At 46.0% G+C, this 19636-nt stretch overlaps 1 protein-coding gene and 1 non-coding gene across 3 annotated transcripts in view; one reads left to right on the top strand and one right to left on the bottom strand.

The window, feature by feature from the left end:
- NPC1 (NPC intracellular cholesterol transporter 1) overlaps positions 1 to 19636 on the bottom strand; it is a 48555-nt gene that overhangs the window by 11289 nt on the left and 17630 nt on the right. The window contains exons 5-14 of one of the 2 annotated variants that reach the window (XM_021686056.2): positions 17359 to 17526; positions 16540 to 16789; positions 14260 to 14333; positions 13348 to 13718; positions 11709 to 11935; positions 8504 to 8604; positions 5885 to 5987; positions 2181 to 2370; positions 1391 to 1573; positions 167 to 281 (exon numbers count right to left, since the gene is read on the bottom strand). In XM_021686056.2, the coding sequence (XP_021541731.1) occupies positions 167 to 281; positions 1391 to 1573; positions 2181 to 2370; positions 5885 to 5987; positions 8504 to 8604; positions 11709 to 11935; positions 13348 to 13718; positions 14260 to 14333; positions 16540 to 16789; positions 17359 to 17526 (1782 nt within the window). Of the gene's footprint in view, positions 1 to 166; positions 282 to 1390; positions 1574 to 2180; positions 2371 to 5884; positions 5988 to 8503; positions 8605 to 11708; positions 11936 to 13347; positions 13719 to 14259; positions 14334 to 16539; positions 16790 to 17358; positions 17527 to 19636 lie in introns of those variants that run through there. The other variant, XM_021686057.2, reaches the window with a different exon arrangement.
- On the top strand, positions 2605 to 2711 carry LOC123326652. Its single transcript, XR_006541227.1, has one exon. It is a non-coding gene; the product is annotated as a U6 spliceosomal RNA (small nuclear RNA).

Here is a 19636-nt window from a genome sequence, read left to right as displayed (position 1 = left end):
ACCCAAGATACTGCCACTAATTTTTCTTGTGGTCCACTCTGATATTTTCTGATTACAGATCAAAGCTTAAACAAGGAAGCAACACAAAGGGACATATTCAGATACCCAGATCCTTCTACCCCCAGGCTCAGAAAACGGTGGGATTGGTAGACTTCAGAGTAATTACCTAAGAAAAACGCTACAGCCTCTGAAAAGGATGACAGGAACATACTAGGAGCCACTTCTCCTAGGACCCTGCCCAGCTGTTGATCCAGAGTTTCTCCTTGAAGACGTTCATTGCGCTTAAAAAAACAAAAAACAAAACACGGGCCATTAACATTTCTTTTTTTTTTTTTTTAAGATTTTATTTATTTATTTGACAGAGAGAGACACAGTGAGAGAGGGAACACAAGCAGGGGGAGAGGAAGGAGGAGAAGCAGGCTTCCCACCGAGCACCAGGACCCTGGGATCATCACCTGAGCGGGAAGGCAGATGCTTAATGACTGAGTCACCCAGGCGCCCCGGGCCATTAACATTTCTAAACAACAATGCCATCTCTTTGCTTCTTTGTTGCTTTGTGTTAACTCATTGGTAATGAAAAATGATTAGGAGCTTCTACTTATTGTAGATAAACTTTGATGCGGGACCAAAACTTGTCATGATAATCCATCCAGGGTAATCACTAAACCCCGGAGCTAGGTAACAGGTGAGAAGCTCAAGGGAAGACTGGATCATCTTATCAGGAAAATACACAGAACGCAGGCTGCAGGTGGCTGGACCATTAAGTGACACTCTTCTGTGCCACTGAGTCTCCAAGTAAGGCCACCAGGAGAGAAAAAATCATGACTGAGACCATTTTCTACATCAGCAGGCCCTATGCTGCCCTATCTTTTTAGTGGCATCTCTGACAAATCTTTGATTCTTCTACACTATTGGAGACTCATTTTAATAACAGTTGTATCCAAAATATTTTTCACAAGCACGCAAGCCCTTCTTAAACACATACTTAAAACTGAATTCTCAGGGCACCTGGGTGCCTCAGTTAAGTGTCTGACTCCTGGTTTCAGCTCAGGTCATGATCTCAGGGTCCTGGGATCGAGTCGAGTCGGGCTTTGTGCTCAGCATGGAGCCTGACTGTCCATGCACTCTCTCTCTCTCTCTCATTGAAAAAAAAAAAAAAATCTTTAAAACGCAATTCTCACTTTATTCCTATTTCCCCAAAGAGAAGGATGAACTTCTTGGTGTCAAAATGTCCCGAACAAGTTATGGACACCAATCAGCAACACAGAGAATAGGAAACAAAGCTGTCTCACTGTCCACACTCACAAGTACTCTGCATGGAGCGGAACTGCCATTAATGGAGCCCACTACTTGGTCCGACGGCAAGCTCTGTGAGACTATGGAAACATACCTGGTAGGTCTGGACCAAAATGAAGATGTTGTCCACACCGACAGCCAGCACCAGGAATGGGATGACTTCGATCACAATGAGGGTGAGGGGGATCCCAACGTAACTGAAGATGCCCAATGAGCACGCCACTGAGCTCAACACAATGAGGATCCCGGCGATACCAAGGGAGATTTTAGAATCCACCTAAGACATGCAACAAAGACAAATCGTCAGACTGTCATCTCTCTTATGACTAAAAGGTCCTCATTTTACCTCTTTTTGGGTACAGCCGATTTGGAGTTCAAAGTCCTCTCCGAGTTTGAGAAAAGATATGAAAAATGTTCTAGGTCTTCCCTGGCAACAAGTTTTACGGGCTTCAATTCTTAGGTGATGGTGTAGCCAAATTAGGAAAAACTGGATTGTGGGGAATAAATTCTAAGTTTAAAATAAACCCAAAATTTGGAACTGAAGAAAACACATGCAGGAAACAGAAAATATTACATACAATGAAAACAGGGGAATGTAAGCTAGTTTTGAACCTAATGATTTAGGATTAACTAAGTAGAGGCAGGGGCGCCTGGGTGGCTCAGTTGGTTAAGCATCTGACTCTTGATTTCGGCTCAGGTCATGATCTCAGGGTCATGAGATCGAGTGTCAGGCTCCAGCTGGGCGTGGAGCCTGCTCAGGATTTTCTTTTTCTCTCTCCCTCTGCCCTTCTACCCACCCCACCCCCCAAAAAAGTAGAGGCAAAAATATGATATCATGCTGTGCACTGTCATTTCTCTCCAACATACACACACACACCACTTACTAGAAACCTGCTACAGCTTTTGATGTGGCCCAAGGCTATGGAAATGTACAGAAACATGACAGCATAGCTGATCAGAACAGTGAAGACATCACCGTTACTTTCACGATTCAGTTCATCCTCAATACTTCGCTCAGTAGTGAAAGAAATGGTCAGATTTGGATTCTCGTAGTTTTTCACAAAATTAATAAACCTAAAAGTGTGAACAAATTTTATATTCTTAGTTAAAACTTAGTGACAGCTAAGTGAGAAACGCCTTCCCAACCTCTAGGACACAAAAGCCATGCTTACTTAACCTGTACCCTATATTAGGATTTTTGACACTGGAGACCAGAAGGTGAGACAACCCCAGATTACAAAGTTCCAGACATGCTGAAGTTTCTATCACTTGAAACAAGTTTAGGACAAGTTTAAAAGTTGGCTCGTGGTGCTGGCTTCGGCAGCACATATACTAAAACTGGAATGATACAGAGAAGATTAGCATGAGTCCTGCGTAAAGATGACAAGCAAATTCGTGAAGCATTCCATTATAAAAAAAAGTTGGTTCATGGTCTCATTTCTTTTTTACTAAAAAGGATTTCTAGGGGCGTCTGGGTGGCTCAGTCGTGAAGTGTCTGCCTTTGGCTCATGATCCCAGCATCCTGGGATCGAGCCCTACATCGGGCTCCCTTCTCTGCGGGAAGCCTGCTTCTCCCTCTCCCACTCCCCCTGCTTGTGTTCCCTCTCTCACTGTGTCTCTCTCTGTCAAATAAATAAAAATAAAATCTTTTAAAAAAATAAATAAAAAGGATTTCTAAATGAAGCATATTATAATAAAGATATATGCTCATAGAACAAACTTTTAAAAGTTGATTACAAATTCAATGCAATCCCTATCAGAATCCCAGCTGACTTCTTCATAGAAAGATACGCTAATTCTTTTTTTTAAAATTTTTTATTGTTACATTAATCACCGCACATTACATCATTAGTTTTTTTTTTTTTTTTTTAAAGATTTACTTATTTGAGAGAGAGAATGAGAGAGAGCAAGCACATGAGAGGGGGGAGGGTCAGAGGGAGAAGCAGACTCCCTGCCGAGCAGGGAGCCCGATGCGGGACTCGATCCAGGGACTCCAGGATCATGACCTGAGCCGAAGGCAGTCGCTTAACCAACTGAGCCACCCAGGCGCCCACATCATTAGTTTTTGATGTAGTGTTCCATGATTCATTGTTTGTGCGTAACACCCAGTGCTCCATGCAGAACGTGCCCTCTTTAATACCCATCACTGGGCTAACCCATCCCCCCACCCCTCCCCTCTAGAACCCTCAGTTTGTTTTTCAGAGTCCATCGTCTCTCATGGTCCGTCTCCCCCTCCGATTCCCCCCTTTCATTCTTCCCCTCCTGCTATCTTCTTCTTTTTTTTTTTTTAACATATAATGTATTATTTGTTTCAGAGGTACAGGTCTGTGATTCATCAGTCTTACGTAATTCATAGCACATACCCTCCCCAATGTCTATCACCAGGCCACCCCATCCCTCCCACCCCCCCCACTCCAGCAACCCTCAGTTTGCTTCCTGAGATTAAGAATTCCTCATATCAGTGAGGTCATATGATACATGTCTTTCTCTGATTGACTTATTTCGCTCAGCATAACACCCTCCAGTTCCATCCACGTCGTTGCAAATGGCAAGATCTCACTCCTTTTGATGGCTGCATAATATTCCATTGTATATATATATATATATATATATATATATATATATATATATATACACACACACACACCACAAAAGATATGCTAATTCTAAAATTCACATTTGGAATTGAAAGGGGCCCAGAAGAGCTAAACCCTTCTTTTTCAAGAAGAACAAAGGAGGAGGACACACACTTCTCGATCTCACACTTTCTACAAAATGACAGTAATCAAGACAGTGCAGTACAAGCATAAGGACAGGCAAGAAGATCAAAGGAACACAACCAAGAGTCTCAAAAGAAACCATGTATCTGTGGTCACCTAATTTTCGACAAGGTGGCAAGACTATTCAATGAAAGAAAGAGTCATCTCAACAAATGGCCCAGGATCATCTGGATTAGCACATTACATGAAAAAATGAACTCACGTTTGAGAGCTAGAACTCTAAAATCCTCCGAAGACACAGGCATAAATTGCCATGTCCTTGGATCAAGCCATAGTTTCTCAGATAGGACACCAAAAGTTTGAGCAACAAAAGAAAAAACTAAAAAATTGGACTTTAAAACTAAAAACTCGTGCTTCAGTGGGCACCAGTGAGAAAACAGAACAAACAAAACAAAGAAACTGGGAGCAAATACCTGTAAATCTGGAAATCATATAGCTGACAGTAGACTTGCAGAACATGTAAGAATTCTTATAATTTAACAGTAAAAATACAGATAATTCAGTTAAAAATGGGCAAAGAATAGGAATAGTTATACGGATGGCCAGCAAGCACAAGAAAAGATGCTTGAAATCAGTAGCCATCAGGGAAATGCAAATCAAAACCACACTGAGATACTACCTCACACCCACTAGGATGGCCAGAACCAAAAGGTCACATAACAAGTGTTCATGAGGATGTGGAGAAATAGGACCCCTCATATAGGCTGGTGGGAATGTAAAACGGTGCAGCCACCGTGGAAAACAATCTGGCAATTCTTCCAAGAGTTACCATATGACCCAGCAATTCTACTCCTAGGTATATATCCGAGAGAAATGGAAACGTATTAAAGTTCACACAAAAACTTGTATATGAATGTCTACAGAGGCATTATTCATAATGACCAAAAGGTAGGAACCACCCAAATGTGCATCAACTGATGATGGATAAAAATGAGGCATATCCACAGGATGAACCATTATGCAGCCATAGAAAGGAATGAGGTACTGATACATGCTGTAATTTGGATGAACCTTAGAAACACGCTACGTGAAAGAAGCCAGACACAGAAGTCCGCGTATATGCTTCCATTCAAGTAAACGTCCAGAATACAATTATCATATGGAGACAGAAAGTAGATCAATGGGTGCGCAGGGCTGGGAGGTGGGAGGATGAGGATGGGGGGTGATAGCTAAAGGAGATGGGGTTTCTTTTTGAGATTAAAAAACACAAAAGTTCTCAAATTCACTGTGGTGACAGTTGCATATCAATGAATACACTAAAAGCTACTGGATCACGCTTTAATTGGGTGAAATGTCCGGTATGGGATTTATATTCCAACAAAGCTGTTAAAACAAAAACCACTGAAAGGTATAAAGGGTCAAAGTGTCCTGTCCTCCTCTGCCCTAACGATTTCCCGGGTCCCGTGCTTGAGATTTTTCTAGGGATGGACAGCATGTACAGCATATATTTCCCTAGGCATGCTGATTGCAGCTTTTATGTCCTTCATCTGGAATCATCTATTCACCTATCTTTAGTGACCCCAGGATTTCCTACCGTGCGTGTCCCTTACTAATGTGCATCCAGCTTGCTCCCGGTGGCTTGCTGTGAGAGATGGGTGCACGGAATGTAGACTTTCGCATTCCTGTGCAGGGTTATCTATTCACACAACGTTTACGGATGAACTGCCTTATAGACGTTTTTCTTAGCATCATTAGTACCAAGCAGGAAAAAAAATGACTTAGATCTGTTGTTGGTTAATTTAGCTGAATGAAGTTTCAGTGCATTCTATTAGCGCCCAGCTTCCCACAGAACAAAGACAGCAACTCACTCTTTCTCCCAGGCCTGGGCCCTCTGGAGCTTCTCTGTATCGTTGTAGTAATTATTGACAGGAAAGGTAATCACAAGGGCTGTGGCATTATTGTAGTTTTGATCTAGAATGGGAAAAATGGGACATCCAGAAGATGAGAAGCAGGCAGAAAATTAGATAAACACGAGGGAAAACCCCGAGACCACGAGGTGACTGATTTCTCACGGGGGCTGTAGCCTATGCTCTAAGAACAAAAACCAGTTCACTGACATAGTGTCTGTGCAGTTCAGTTAATGAATAAAAAGGATGCTCTAGAATCTGACATGGGCAGTTTCATTCAGGATGAGTAACTTCTTTTTTTAACTATGTAGCATGTGCGTGGTAAAAATTTCAAGCAGAAAGGTGATCCATGTAGACTCTCCTTCCCCAGTCCTCGTTCCATGCTCTTAGTTCTCCTCCCCACCATCTGAACTATTTCCAGAGACACTCCATGCATGCTCAAGCAAACACATATACTCTTGCCCTTTCCTTCTTTTAAAAATATAATATAAATATTTATATAGTTTAATATATATATAAAGATTTTATTCATTTGTGAGAGAGAGCACGCACGCAAGTACACAAGCAGGGGGAGCGATAGGCAGAGGGAGAAGCAGGCTTCCAGCCGAGCAGGGGGCCCGATGCGGGGCTCGATCCTAGGACCCTGGGACCATGACCTGAGTCAAAGGCAGACGCCCAACTGACTAGCAACACGCTGTCCTGCACATTACATTTTTTAATTTGTATCTTGGAGATGGCTCCATTTCAGGACATAAAGAGCTTTTTTTCTGCTGTATCTTATTTTCTAGTATAATTTAACCAATCTCCAGGTGATGGACATTTTTGCAATTTTTAAAATTATAAACAAAAATACTACAAAGAATAACCTGGGAAATACTTTTCATGTGTGAAGTACAAATTTGGAGAATCAATTCTTATAAGTAGAAGCCCTGAATCAAAAGGTATGTGCAATTGTAATTTTGATAAATTCCCCCAAACTGCCCTTCAAAGAGGCTATCCTCTTTTTCATTTCTTTATTCAGCAAGACATTTACTGAGACCCTGCTTCGTGCCAGGCATTAATTATGTTAGGTACTCTGGATATGTATCAGTGAACAAAAGCGGAAAATCCCTGCCTTCCTGGAGTTTACATTCTAGGAACCATTTACACTCCCGCCAACAATGGGGTCCCTATCATGTTCGCCCACAGAGGGTTTATCAAACTCTTAGGTCTTTGCCCCTGTGTTAGGTACAAAGACTGAAGTGAGGTGCATTTCACTATCTAGGAGTGAGGTTAGGCATTTCCCCCATATAATGAACAGCCCTGTGTATTTGTTCTTTTGTTAACTTTCATATGGCTTTGCCCACTTTTCTTCTGGGTTGCCGGCGTTTTCTTTTTTTCATAAGAGCCCTTTATATATCAAGGACACGCTATCCATTATGTGTACTATTTTTCTTCCCCCTCTGGTTTAGTTGCCCCCCCCCTTTTTTTTAAGTTTATGATGCTTCTTTTCCACATAGGAATTTTAAATTCTTATGTAGTCAAATTCATCAATGTTTCCTTTTGTGGCTTCTGGGTTTTTTGTGTCTCGCTTAGAAAATGCCTTCTCCATTTTAAAATTATTTCTGAAAATTCCTCCCGTATTTTCTTCTAGATCTTTAATAGCTTCACTTCTTACACATCTGTTTTTGACACATCTGGAGTTTATGTGGATGGAAGGAATAAGGTAGAGATCAAATTTAATTTTGATGGCTGTGGCTTGCCAGTTGGTGACACCAGCTTTTCCCCACGGATCAGAAGTGGCATTTTATGAGGCAGAGTAAAATTTAAATATAGGTAGGACTTATCCCTTCCCATTGGGTGAGGAGAACAACATCTAATTGGCCTCTTCCTTGAGCTGGAGAAAAACCTGTTGAGCTGCCTATAATTGGGCTTCTGATGCCAAAGTTGTCACCTGAATCATGACCCCACCATACCTGGTACAGTCTGTTCCAGGTGCTACAGGAACCAACCAGCAAAGAGCAAACGCACTGCTCCTCCCCCTCAGAAGTGTCTCAATTCTTAACCAACTGGTTTAGGAAGAAAACACAGAACAACTTTCTTTTTTCCCATATCTCACATATCGTATCACTCCCATTACAGACTTTTTTTTTAAGATTTTGTTTGAGAGAGAGAGAGCGAGCGTGAAAGCACAAGCAGGGTGAGTGGCAGGCAGAGGGAGAGGGAGAAGCAGGCTCTCTGCTGAGTAGGGAGCCGGACACAGGGCTCAATCCCGAAGGCAGACCCTTAACCGACTGAGCCACCCAGGAGCCCCACAGATGTTCTTAACCTGAGGTCCACAGACTCCCTAAGGGCTCCCTGAACTCCTTGAAACTGAACAATGAGTTATGTGGAGGTGCACAAATGCAATATTCTGGTGAAAAATCCTTGGCTTTTGACGGCTTCCCAAAGTGTGCATCATCTCCTTCTTTTAAACCCAGAAGGAAACCCAAAGCCAAAGCCCAAAGCAAGCCTACACTTGGGATAATTACCACTTGACTCTTAGTGACAAAACCAAGACTACTTTATCTAACAGGAAAAGCAGAAGCTTCTCTTACTTACCGTCATAGCCTCCTAACACAAGCCACGGGAACACTGGCCCACCAAACGTACCCAGGCAAGGATCATGGAGCAAACTGGTATCATTCAGAGAGGCAGGAGCCCTGTGAAGTGGTTTAGAAAACACCTCCCAGTTAGAACAAGCCTCAAGACATCACAAAGACCTAAACATTTACACAACGAACACTTAAAGACGCCGATGATATCCTAAGTACCATGTGGGCCCTGTGGTTCCTTAGGTGAGTAATGCGGTCCAGCATGTGCCTCTGGGAGCCAGACTCACGCCAACCCAGCACGATGCGGTCAGTACGGCACAGCGCACGGCGCACACGGGAACAGAGCTCACACGGTGCATGGCGCAGACAAGGGAGCAGCTAACACACAGAGAAGACTGTCGCCAAAAAGAGGAGGCTGTACGGAAGCAGGTCTCTAAGGCTGGGGGGGGATTCACCTGGGGGGTGGTTTGAAGGTGCTCTTACAACCGCAACATGGGAAGAGAAGAAAGAATGAGAACAGGGACGTGGGAGAAGAGAGCAACAAGATGGCCATGTGAGGAGCCACACCAAGTCCTGTCTAGAGCATGGGGCGCCTACAAAGAGGAGGACTTCTGAGGGAAGGGACAGGGCTGGAAAGGGTGAGGGACAGACAATGAAAAAAAGGATTAAGTGCCCTGCTGCATGGTTTGGATTATTACCCTTCAGGCACTGGGGAGCAATTAGAGACCTGGGGGAAAAGGATGTCATGAGCTGTTTTACACAGATAACTCAGGTGGTAAAATGGAAGAAGGTCTAGAAGTGGGAAGGAAAGGGGAGGAAAAGCCCGCAGACCAGTCAGGTTCGTGCAAGGGTCCAGGCAAGGGTGGTGCTGTGAAGACAGCCAGTGGGGGGACCAGCATTCCAGAACACATCCTGAGCCAGACCTCTGCTGGGCACTCAGGAAGGTTCTCACAGATGAGCCGAAGCTCGGCCCTTCAGAGCCCGTGGCTAATGGGCTCCGACTGGAGGTCAGGCCACCCGCGTGGGGCAAACAGGCTGCAGGGATGTAGCCAGAGGCCAAGTCCCATCAGCCCACACATGGGACCCTGCCACCACATCATGGATTTGAGAGCTCATCCAGAGGCTAAAATCCGTAAGAATTACATAAGGGAGGTAAGGATGAGGAAGGACGAAGAGATACAGCCTTGAGTTTGAGTAACTGGTAGATGTTAGTGCCATCACACGATACAGGGGATACGGGGGAAGAAGGAGATCTGTGCTTGGTTCTGGGTGCGCCGGGTTTACCAGGCCCGCAGGACCTCTGGGGGAAAAGCCCACGAAAAGCTGGGGAGGGAGGTGAGAGCCGGAGACACGGAAGTGCAGAGATCCGCGGGTGGGAGCGAAGCGGCCCACAGCAGCGTTTCTGCACCGACCTGAACCCATCTCCCCTTGGATAAAACACTAGTCTCCTGCATCATCCTCTCTGCCAAAATCTTGTTGACTTCCATTTTGTAAGACAGAAAGTAAACAGCTTTTCCCTTTAAATATAAAAATTGAAGAATATTAATTTTTCAATTTTTTTTTTAAGATTTTTATTTATTTATTTGAGAGAGAGAGAGAATGAGAGAAAGCACATGAGAGGGAGGAGGGTCAGAGGGAGAAGCAGACCCCCTGCCGAGCAGGGAGCCCGATGCGGGATGCGATCCAGGGACTCCAGGATCATGACCTGAGCCAAAGGCAGTCGCTTAACCAACTGAGCCACCCAGGCGCCCAATTTTTCAATTTTCAAACTGCCCATGGCCGCCCTGTACCATCTATCCTGTGGAGAACGCTGGTTTAGCGTATACGGGCATGCCATTACTGTTTTAGGAAACAAAGCAAATGCAGCCTAAGCACCTCAAGATCACATCCCAGTAACAAAAACAGAACAGAGCTTAAGGCCACCAGACCAGACCAGAGGTCAGAGTGGCTGGCTCCAGAGATGTGGTTAGTTGACAGCACACTCAAAAGTGACAAGGAATAGGGGCACTGGGTGGCTTAGTCAGCTGGCCATCTGACTCCTGGCTTTGGCTCAGGTCATGATCTCAGGGTTGTGGGATCGAGCCGGTCTGCTCGAAAGAGTCTCTCTGCACCTCCCCCGACTCGCATGTACACTCTCGTCCTCTCTAAAATAAACAAAAAATCTTTTTAAAAAATGACAAGGAATAATTTCTCTGTCCCCAAAGTGACCCAACAGCCATGGTGGCTGTTTGGCCGAACGACTGTCTCCAGGCCACGTGAGTGCATTCAGGGACAGCAGGCCTATCAAGTGCAGGCTGCTCTCCCTGCCATGGGCACAGACCTAAACGTCACGTCACAGTCACCAAGCACTGTGACTAATGCAAATGATAACTGCAGCCTGCCCAGCTAGATGGGCCTCCAACGGGAAGCCGCTTCAGCGCCCTCCAGTCTGAACTGCGCACCAATCCTACCCTCACTTCTCAAGGGGACACTGCACATTTTCGTTCATTTATTTTGAGAGAGACAGGGTGTATGTGTGTACATGAATGCATGAGAGGGGCGGAGGGAAAGGAAGAGAATCTCCAGCAGACTCCACACTGAATGTGGAGCCTGACATGAGGCTTCTTCTCACAACCCCAAGATCATGACCTGAGCTGAAACCAAGACCCGGAAGCTTAACTGACTGAGCCACCCAGGTGCCCCAACATTTTAAAAACAATTTGATATCATGGTATAAATTCCTATTTTTAAGACAGGAAAAAGCACTACAGGCTTCTGTTTTTGTACTACGATACCACTGGTGGTATGGCAGATGCAACTATGTGTTTTCATTCCAGGCATGAGTTAAAGGCTCAGTTTATACACTATGAACACTCCCACCCCAGGACCTTTGTACTTGTGGCCTGTGTACCTGGAACACTTTTCCCTCCGATATTCACAGGCTCCCTCCTCTCCTTTCCGTGCGAGCAGGTGTCCACTCCATCTAAAGCGGCACACCCCCACTGCACTCATCTCCTTGCCGGGCTTAACTTCTCCAAAGCTCTCATCTCTACCTGGCACGAGCATACATCTATTTATTCAGTGCCGGTCTCCCTGCTTTCAAACGTGTGCTTCGCAGGGCAGGGACATGCTGTGTGCTCACTGCTGGGTCTCTGGCACGAACAACCGTGTGTAGCGACAGCAAGTGCTCCCAGGTCAGTGGGATGAATGAATGACCATCTCCCGCCACGTACCGTACACAGTATAGCAAGTGCGTGTGGTAATCTGCATACACAAAGAAGTCATCGCCTATTTTGTGGTCCAGCATGGAATGGCTGTTCTGGAAGTAATTTAACACGCTCATAATGGTGCAGTTCTTGTTATAGGGTGAGAGGGGGGCCACGCAGATGTCTTCAAGTGTCACGGTCTCATTGTTATAAAACGCGGTGATATTTTCAATGGCGGTTTGTAAGTCAAGAACCTGAAAGAAGATTTTAAAAACAAATCCAGAAACACATCAGATTTCTCTCAGATTGTGACTAATCGTTATTGCCCTGACAGGTCAGAAGATAAAAAGTATTTGGGGAAAATGCTTCCTCACACAAGGAAGAGGACTAAGACGTGCTGTGGTAACGTATCTGACGGCACCAGGAGCCCCCTCTTAGAGACAGCTAGCTGGGAGAGAGACCCTGCTGAGAGGCGTCCGAGAGGTGGCAGGGGACACTGTCACCAGGACAGAACTCAGTGCAGGACACACAAACATCCCCCCCTCCCTGCCCCCCCACAGCGGTGAACCACAGGGCCGATGTGCCCGGACCTCCCGATCACACCCTCTTACCAACAAAACGCCCGCTACTCCTTGCTCTGTGCTACAGTCAAACTTACATATATGCCCGTATTTCCTAACACAGAATACGTTTCGGGAGGTAAATGACTACATTGTGCATCTTTTGGAACAAGTTGGGAAAAAGCAACAGTCATTGGGTGGAGAAAAGATTCTGCTACAGGGCGCCTGGGTGGCTCAGTCGGCTAAGCGTCTGCCTTTGGCTCAGGTCGTGATCCCATATGGGGCTCCCTGCTCAGCCTCAGCGGAGAGTCTGCTTCTCCCTCTCCCTGCCACTCCCCCTGCTTATACGCTCTCACTCTGTCAAATAAACAAATAAAATCTTAAAAAAAAAAAAAAAAAGGAAAAATTCTGAAGTCTTGAGACCATTTTGATGTTTCTTAAGATAAAAGACTTTCTGTAGGCAAGAGCCATATTTCAAAGAAAAATCACGTGATTGTGCAACTGCTCATCAAAAAAAAATCCGTGGGATGCCATTTATTCATAGACAGAGTTCTCCAGGGCAAGTGTGACCAGGGAAAATGGGAAGGCTTCAAGGCCTCTGTAAGAGAACGGGATGGATCTCATTCCAAATGCACCTCTTACCAAAGGCAGGCTGGGGCCCACATTCAGGCAATGATAAATTCATTCCTGCAGGGGGGGTCAGCAGTAGCTCCTTCCTGGACCCCCAGCACAGCATAAGAGGCTTCATTCCTTGGGGTCCTGGCACATTACTTTTCAATTACCAAGGGAAAAATTTACTAAGGTAAATTATACATTCTGCTTCAATGGAGAAATGTTCGTCTCAATTTCAAGAAAGAAGCCAGCCCTGCTATATGAAGTAAATACACAAGCAGTCTACAGTCCATTTCTCATTAAGTTCAACATCCACCATTTACTTTCTTGAAAAAGTAAACGAAAAGCACCTTTCCTTTTTTCACTGTTGAGATTTTCAAGCTTTCCCACTACGTTCAGCCTCATTCTGACACCAGGCAGAACTGGTCCCCATGGAAAAGCCAGTTAGCACACCCCTGGACTCCCGGGACTGATTTCTGCTAAGAGCACATTACCTGGTGCAAGATCCCTACGTCGAGCGGGGGCCCGAAGGGCACGTCGGACCCTGAGGGGTACGGCTGGTAAGTGTGCACGCTGGTGTGGGGGGCCTGGATGATGAGCTGCTCCGTGCGGAAGAAGGGCCCAAAGTGCGTGTCAAAGTACTCTTTCTCCAGGCGCGCCCGGCTGCCGGGGGCGGACCACAGGTCCACTGGGTTGGTCGTGACCCGCACAAACACCAGGCCTGACGAACAGGTGGCGATGAAGGCCAGGGAGAAGAAGATGATGCAGCCTGGGTTTCGGACGCAGAAAGAGCCCCACTGGGAGAAGAGCCGCCTCAGACTGCCCTCGAATGCCGCACTGAGCGCGTCGCAGCACGACGCCTCCCCTGGAAGAGTGGGAGAGGAAGGGAGGGTGGAGGTTAAGAGCCAAGCCATTCCTGAAAGCCGGAACAGGGAAAGCGTTAGCTACTGCCACATGGGCGGGCACTGTGCCCGCACCAGGGGTGGCACGGGGTCCTGCGCTGCTCCCCCCACCCCGACCCTCAGCACCTACCTGCTCAGGAAGCCACCCTGCTTGCCTGCCCACTGTGACAGCCGTCCCCCCCTGCCCGAGGAGCGATGCTCGCTCAGGGGCACAGTGCTCTGAGCGCTCTGTCCACAGCGGGTCCCAGCCAGCTTTGTGGCTACACCTGCTCTCCGCCTGTTCCACCAGCCCCTCCGGCTCTTGCCCCCGTGCCTAACTGTCCTACTACGGTTACTCAGGACTTGTTCCCGTCTGCCAGCCCGGCCAGGACCCGTCTGTCTGGATCACAGCCGTGTCCTTGACATGGGCACACTGCCTGGCCCAGACCGGTGCATAGACGCTTGCGGAGGAAACCAACACTGGAGCCCATGCACTCCTAACCGTGTAAGTATAGATGCGCCTACCTTTGTCACTGGCATTTACAGAGAAAGCGATGTTGCTATCAATGGGCGTGTACTCGGAGACAAAATAGTGCTTTCTGAAAAATAAAAGCACATAAGTAGTATCAGTGGACCTCTGACATAATGAGGCTGTTTTTCTAACAGTCCCGTAACCCCATTAAAAGCTTACTTCCTCATTCTGTCCTCTTCCTCCTGAACCGCTGCCCCCCCGCCCCCCCACAGGTTCCCTTGCTCTAAGTCCTGCTCACCACTCTCAGGAGAAAATTTAAGAAGGTATTTTTTGGGGGCGGGGGGATTTATTTATTTGAGAGAGAGAGTGCAAGAGAGAGCGTGAGCACAGAGACAGGGGGAAGGGCAGAGGGAGAGAGAAACTTTAGCAGACTCCACACTGAGGGCGGAGCCCGATGTGGGGCTCAATCTCACCACCCTGAGATCACGACCTGAGCCGAAATCAAGAGTCATATGTTAACCGACTGCGCCACCCAGGCGCCCCTAAGAAGGTATTTAAAAAACAGATTAATAAAGGATAGTTTCACCTTGTAGCCTTCATTTAGGTTTAAAACTTCAGGTCCTTTAAAAGCGGCGAACGGCAATTCGCATACCTAGTGCCTAGAGCACCATTCTAAACATCAGTCTACAACACAAGGAACGAGGGCTCCCTGTAGACGAGGTGGATTCCAGGGCTGGGGCAGGGAAAATACAAGATGAGTCTGGAACATCTGTGATTCCAGAAACTAAGTACACGCTTGAGAAAGGTGGGGCATGTTAAAAACAAAACAAAACACAGGAGTCAAACCAGAAGGCGCTCTCAATGGTCAAAACTGGAAAAATCTGAGCAACAAAACAAAGGACAGTGTTGGATAGAGCCGACAAAACTAAAAAAAAAAAAAGTCCATGATATAAATATAATTGAATCAATAATGAAGTAGAGCAGGAAGGATAACTGTGTGTACAGAGTAAGTCCAACTAGTAAAGGTAGAAGAAATACAACCAAACCACCAATCACCATCGGGCAAACACCACAGCAGTAACCGCCGCAGACAAGAGCCACCAGTGGATGCTACAATCAGTGGACAGTTTTAGGAGAAACAAGGTATCAGCCCAGTTTTGACCTATCTCCCTTAGGATATTGATCAACTCCAAAGGGAGAAGCCGCAATTCTACAGGAGAGAAACCCAGCAGACACCCTCTTCACCCAGTGACGAAAGTTAATATCACCAGTGAAGAGACCTATCGAGATCGTGTAGCACCGAAACGAGATGCTGAGAAAGACGCATCACTTCTCTGATACTCCTGTCACAAACACATAACCTCAATCTGATCGCGAGATCAGATAAAGATCTGATCAGATAAAGCCTGAGGGACATTTTACAAAACTGTCCAGTACTCATCAAAAGTGTCCAGGCCATAAAAAAATTCCAGAAAATCTGTCACAGACTGGGGGAAAGTAATGAACAGAAGGTGAATGTGGAGTGGGTCCTAAACAGAACAAGGGCAGCAGAGGTTTTCCTGGTGATACTTGAACAAAGTGTGTGGTTTAGCTAACACCAACGTCATTTTTGTGGTTCTGGTAATTACATACTGTGAGTGACATAAGTCATAACATTAGGGGAAGCTGCATAAAGGATATATATAAATTCTACTATTTTTGCAACTTCCTGGTAAGTCTAACATTATTTCAAAACAAAAAGATAAAGAAAACGTACTTCCTAATCAAGATGCGAATATCTAAAAGGACTGCAGACAGTACTGCATTTAATTAGATTTGAATCAGATTCAGCTCTTAAGACTTTCTGTTAAAGAATGGGTGGGTAATGCACAGTGCTTTAAAAATCACTCATCGTGGGCGCCTGGGTGGCTCAGTCGGTTAAGCGTCTGCCTTCGGCTCAGGTCATGATCTCAGCGTCCTGGGATCAAGCCCCACATTGGGCTCCCTGCTCTGTGGGAAATCTGCTTCTCCCTCTCCCACTCCCTCTACTTGTGTTCCTTCTCTCACTGTGTCTGTCTGTCAAATAAATAAATAAAATCTTAAAAAAATAAATAAATAAAAATAAAACTCACTCATCGTTTTGAATAAATCAATGAAACCAACTTCAAATGTTCAAATGTCTAACCAGGTCTTTGACTGCTTACTAATTAACTATAGGACATAAGCAGTCATGGAGTGTATTCACGTGATCCTTGTTTCTTGGTTTAATTAACCAAGGACTGCCAGGCGAAAGCTGGGAGTGCCACTTGGATCACCTATGCTCCTCACCCTGGGGATCACACAAAACTGCTCACCTGTAGCACCACACGGCAAAAAATGCTCCAAAAAACACGAGCAAGAACGCCATGTAGGTGGTCCACATGATGACGTACATGGCGTCCAGGCCCAAGAGTCTCCAGGGAGCTGGAGCGGGCGGCGGCTGGGGCTTGGGGCCACACACGGCCGAGCAGTCCTGGCAGCTGCATGGCCCCGTGACTTCGTCCACAGACTCATCACAGCCCTTGGTGGCATTGTTCATGGGCTCCATCCCATGGGCCGGAAGATCTGCAGGGAGCATGGGCTTGAGTGAATAGCTCAGTAAAACAAATGACAAAGTGTGCGTTCGATGATATTGGAACCCAGTGATGGAGCACTGGTGACACACAGACCACCACCGTAAGAGCAAAAAGGATCAGAGGCTTCCATCTGATCACACGATGTTTTGCTGCCTCGTCCTGTAAAAGTCTGAGTTCCTTCCAATAACTTCGAGCACAAGTCCCTGAGATCGGAGTACCCCACATTCCACAGTAAACCTCCATCAAGGAGTGAGTCTAACCGGATTGCGGGGCTCCTTAAAAGGCCTCCCTAATGCTCTGGCTTTTAAAAAATACAAAACAAAAACCCAGGCTCATTCTTTCAATTGGGTAGCAGCACCTGAAGGCAATTCCTCCTCCTCCGTGCTCACTGCCAGCCCCTAAATTAACCAGGGGGTGGGGAGAGAATGTTCTAGTTACCTCTCTCACTGGAGAGAAAGTCCAGGAACTAGTTATCTGAATTTGTTTATCTTCCTGTTGCAGACTAAGGTTCCTGGGCTCTAAAGCCACATCATAAACGCGCCAAACCTGGCAGTCTACCTGAGAAAATGGGTGTGATGGTGAAAGGCGCCTGGCCGTTGTCCTTATTGAACATGTACTCGATCCAGTTGGTGGCATTGCAGGCTTTGGCGTCCTTCCCACACAGGAGCCCCAGGGCTTTGTCATTACTGGAGGGGGCCTCCACGTCCCGGCAGGCGTTGTACATGGCTGGCAGAGGAAGGAGGGGAAAGGGCTGAAACACCACATTGCTTTAGTCACTGGGGGAGAACTTACAAAAGGTTCCTTGAATGCGGGCGCGGCCATCTGCACCGCGCTCAGAAGTCATGGGCTGGTGGGCGAGACACAGTAAACACTCGGGGCAGATTACCCCCGACACAGACTTATCACCCTGCCCATAATATGCTGGGCTAGATTCCAAGTGACTTAAACAGAGAAAAGACACGGGAAAGGCTTGACGTCATCCCACGTAGCTCAGAGGAGTCTTATCACCACTGCAGAGACGAATGTACGAAGGCTGAGAAAGGAGAAGAACGAACCCTGGTGCCTTTTCAGCCAGTGAAGCTGGTTCCAGAAATCTGAGGCAGGAAGCCCTATGGCTGAAGAGTCTGGAACTTACGGAGGAAACTGGTTTTAGGGCACAGACCACATGTGAATGACCTAATATGGACCCTCTCTTTTGGCTCCTTCTAATACACATAAAGACAATACACAAAACATGGGACAATGTCAATGACCTTTTGCACATTAAAAAGCAGTAGTAATGGGGGCGCCTGGGTGGCTCAGATGGTTAAGCGTCTGCCTTCGGCTCAGGTCGTGATCTCAGGGTCCTGGGATGGAGTCCTGCATCGGGCTCCCTGCTAGGTGGGGAGCCTGCTTCTCCCTCTGCCTCTGCCTCTCTCTCTCATGAATAAATAAATAAAATCTTTAAAAAAAAAAAAAAAAGTAGTAGTAATGGGTCCTGTATTAACATTCATTTACCAGTCCCTACTGCAGAGGCCGCCTTCAGGCACACAGGCTTGAGCAGCGGCAAGTAGAAAGGGCCCATCAGGTGACCCACCTCCAAATATCCATAAACACTAACGGACCAATGGGCTACTTACAACCAGGCACAGTTACCAAAAAAGGGAGAATTCCATACTCGCCATACCTCCTCATATTCCCCCTCTAAAAACAGCCCCCACCCACTGCCTCTTTGCAGTCAGCCTCTCCTCGGCCGCCCAGCCTGCTGTTCCCCCACCCCCCCACCCTCCCCTTTGTTCTGCCTCAGGTGATTTTTTTTTTCACTGCCCCTGCCACCAGCTTCCAGCTGGTCCTTGTCCCACATTTGAGGGCCCCCATCCGATCAAGAGACACCCCATTTAGACACCACACCTACTTATTAGAAACTTCCCAGGACCTTCCTCCCTAAACTTTAAGGAGATACTTAATAAATTCATCGTGTTTTACCCTCACTCTTGAAACGCAGTTCGGGTAGAGTGACTTAGAACTATGATGATTCCACTGCCTTCTGGCCTCTGTCACTGCTGGTAAGAAAATCTCCAAATGGCATTCTTTTAAAACGATTTCTATCTTTTTTCTACTTCTTTTTAAGATACTTGTCTTGGAGTTTTATAGTTTTTCCATGCTTATTTACATATGGATTTTTTTAACAACTTTACTGAAATATAATTCACCTACCATACAATTCACCTATTTGAAGTTCCCCTGAATACCCTTCCCTACGAATAATCACCCTTCCTGAAGGTAAACCACAACCTGAATTTGATGTTTATCTTTCCTATGCAGGTTTGTACACTTTCATGATATGTTGTATCCACAGATATTCAGTACTATTTAATGTAAACAACATGCTACATATAACCTGTAACTTATTTTCAATTTTTTAAGTCATTCAAGTTGAGTGACATAATTCATACATTTTAACAGTTTTGTTTTTTTTTTTGTTTTTTTTTTTTAAAGATTTTATTTATTTATTTGACAGAGAAAGACACAGCGAGAGAGGGAACACAAACGGGGAGTGGGAGAGGGAGAAGCAGACTCCCTGCCGAGCAGGGAGCCCGATGCGGGACTCGATCCCGGGACTCCAGGATCATGACCTGAGCCGAAGGCAGTCGCTTAACCAACTGAGCCACCCAGGCGCCCCTAACAGTTTTAAGTATTCTATTATAGACTGTGACTATGCTCCGTTGTATTTATCCATTCTCCTCTTAGTTAGCATTTAGTGCCTCCAATTACTTATTTTTTATTTTTTAAAGATTTTATTTATTTGAGAGAGCGAGCGAGCATGAGTTGGGGGAGGGGCAGAGGGAGAAGCAGA

The sequence above is a fragment of the Neomonachus schauinslandi genome, chromosome 14 (genome assembly GCF_002201575.2).
Source record: "Neomonachus schauinslandi chromosome 14, ASM220157v2, whole genome shotgun sequence".
Classification (NCBI taxonomy): Eukaryota; Metazoa; Chordata; class Mammalia; order Carnivora; family Phocidae; genus Neomonachus; species Neomonachus schauinslandi.
This window is presented reverse-complemented; position numbering and strand designations above follow the sequence as displayed.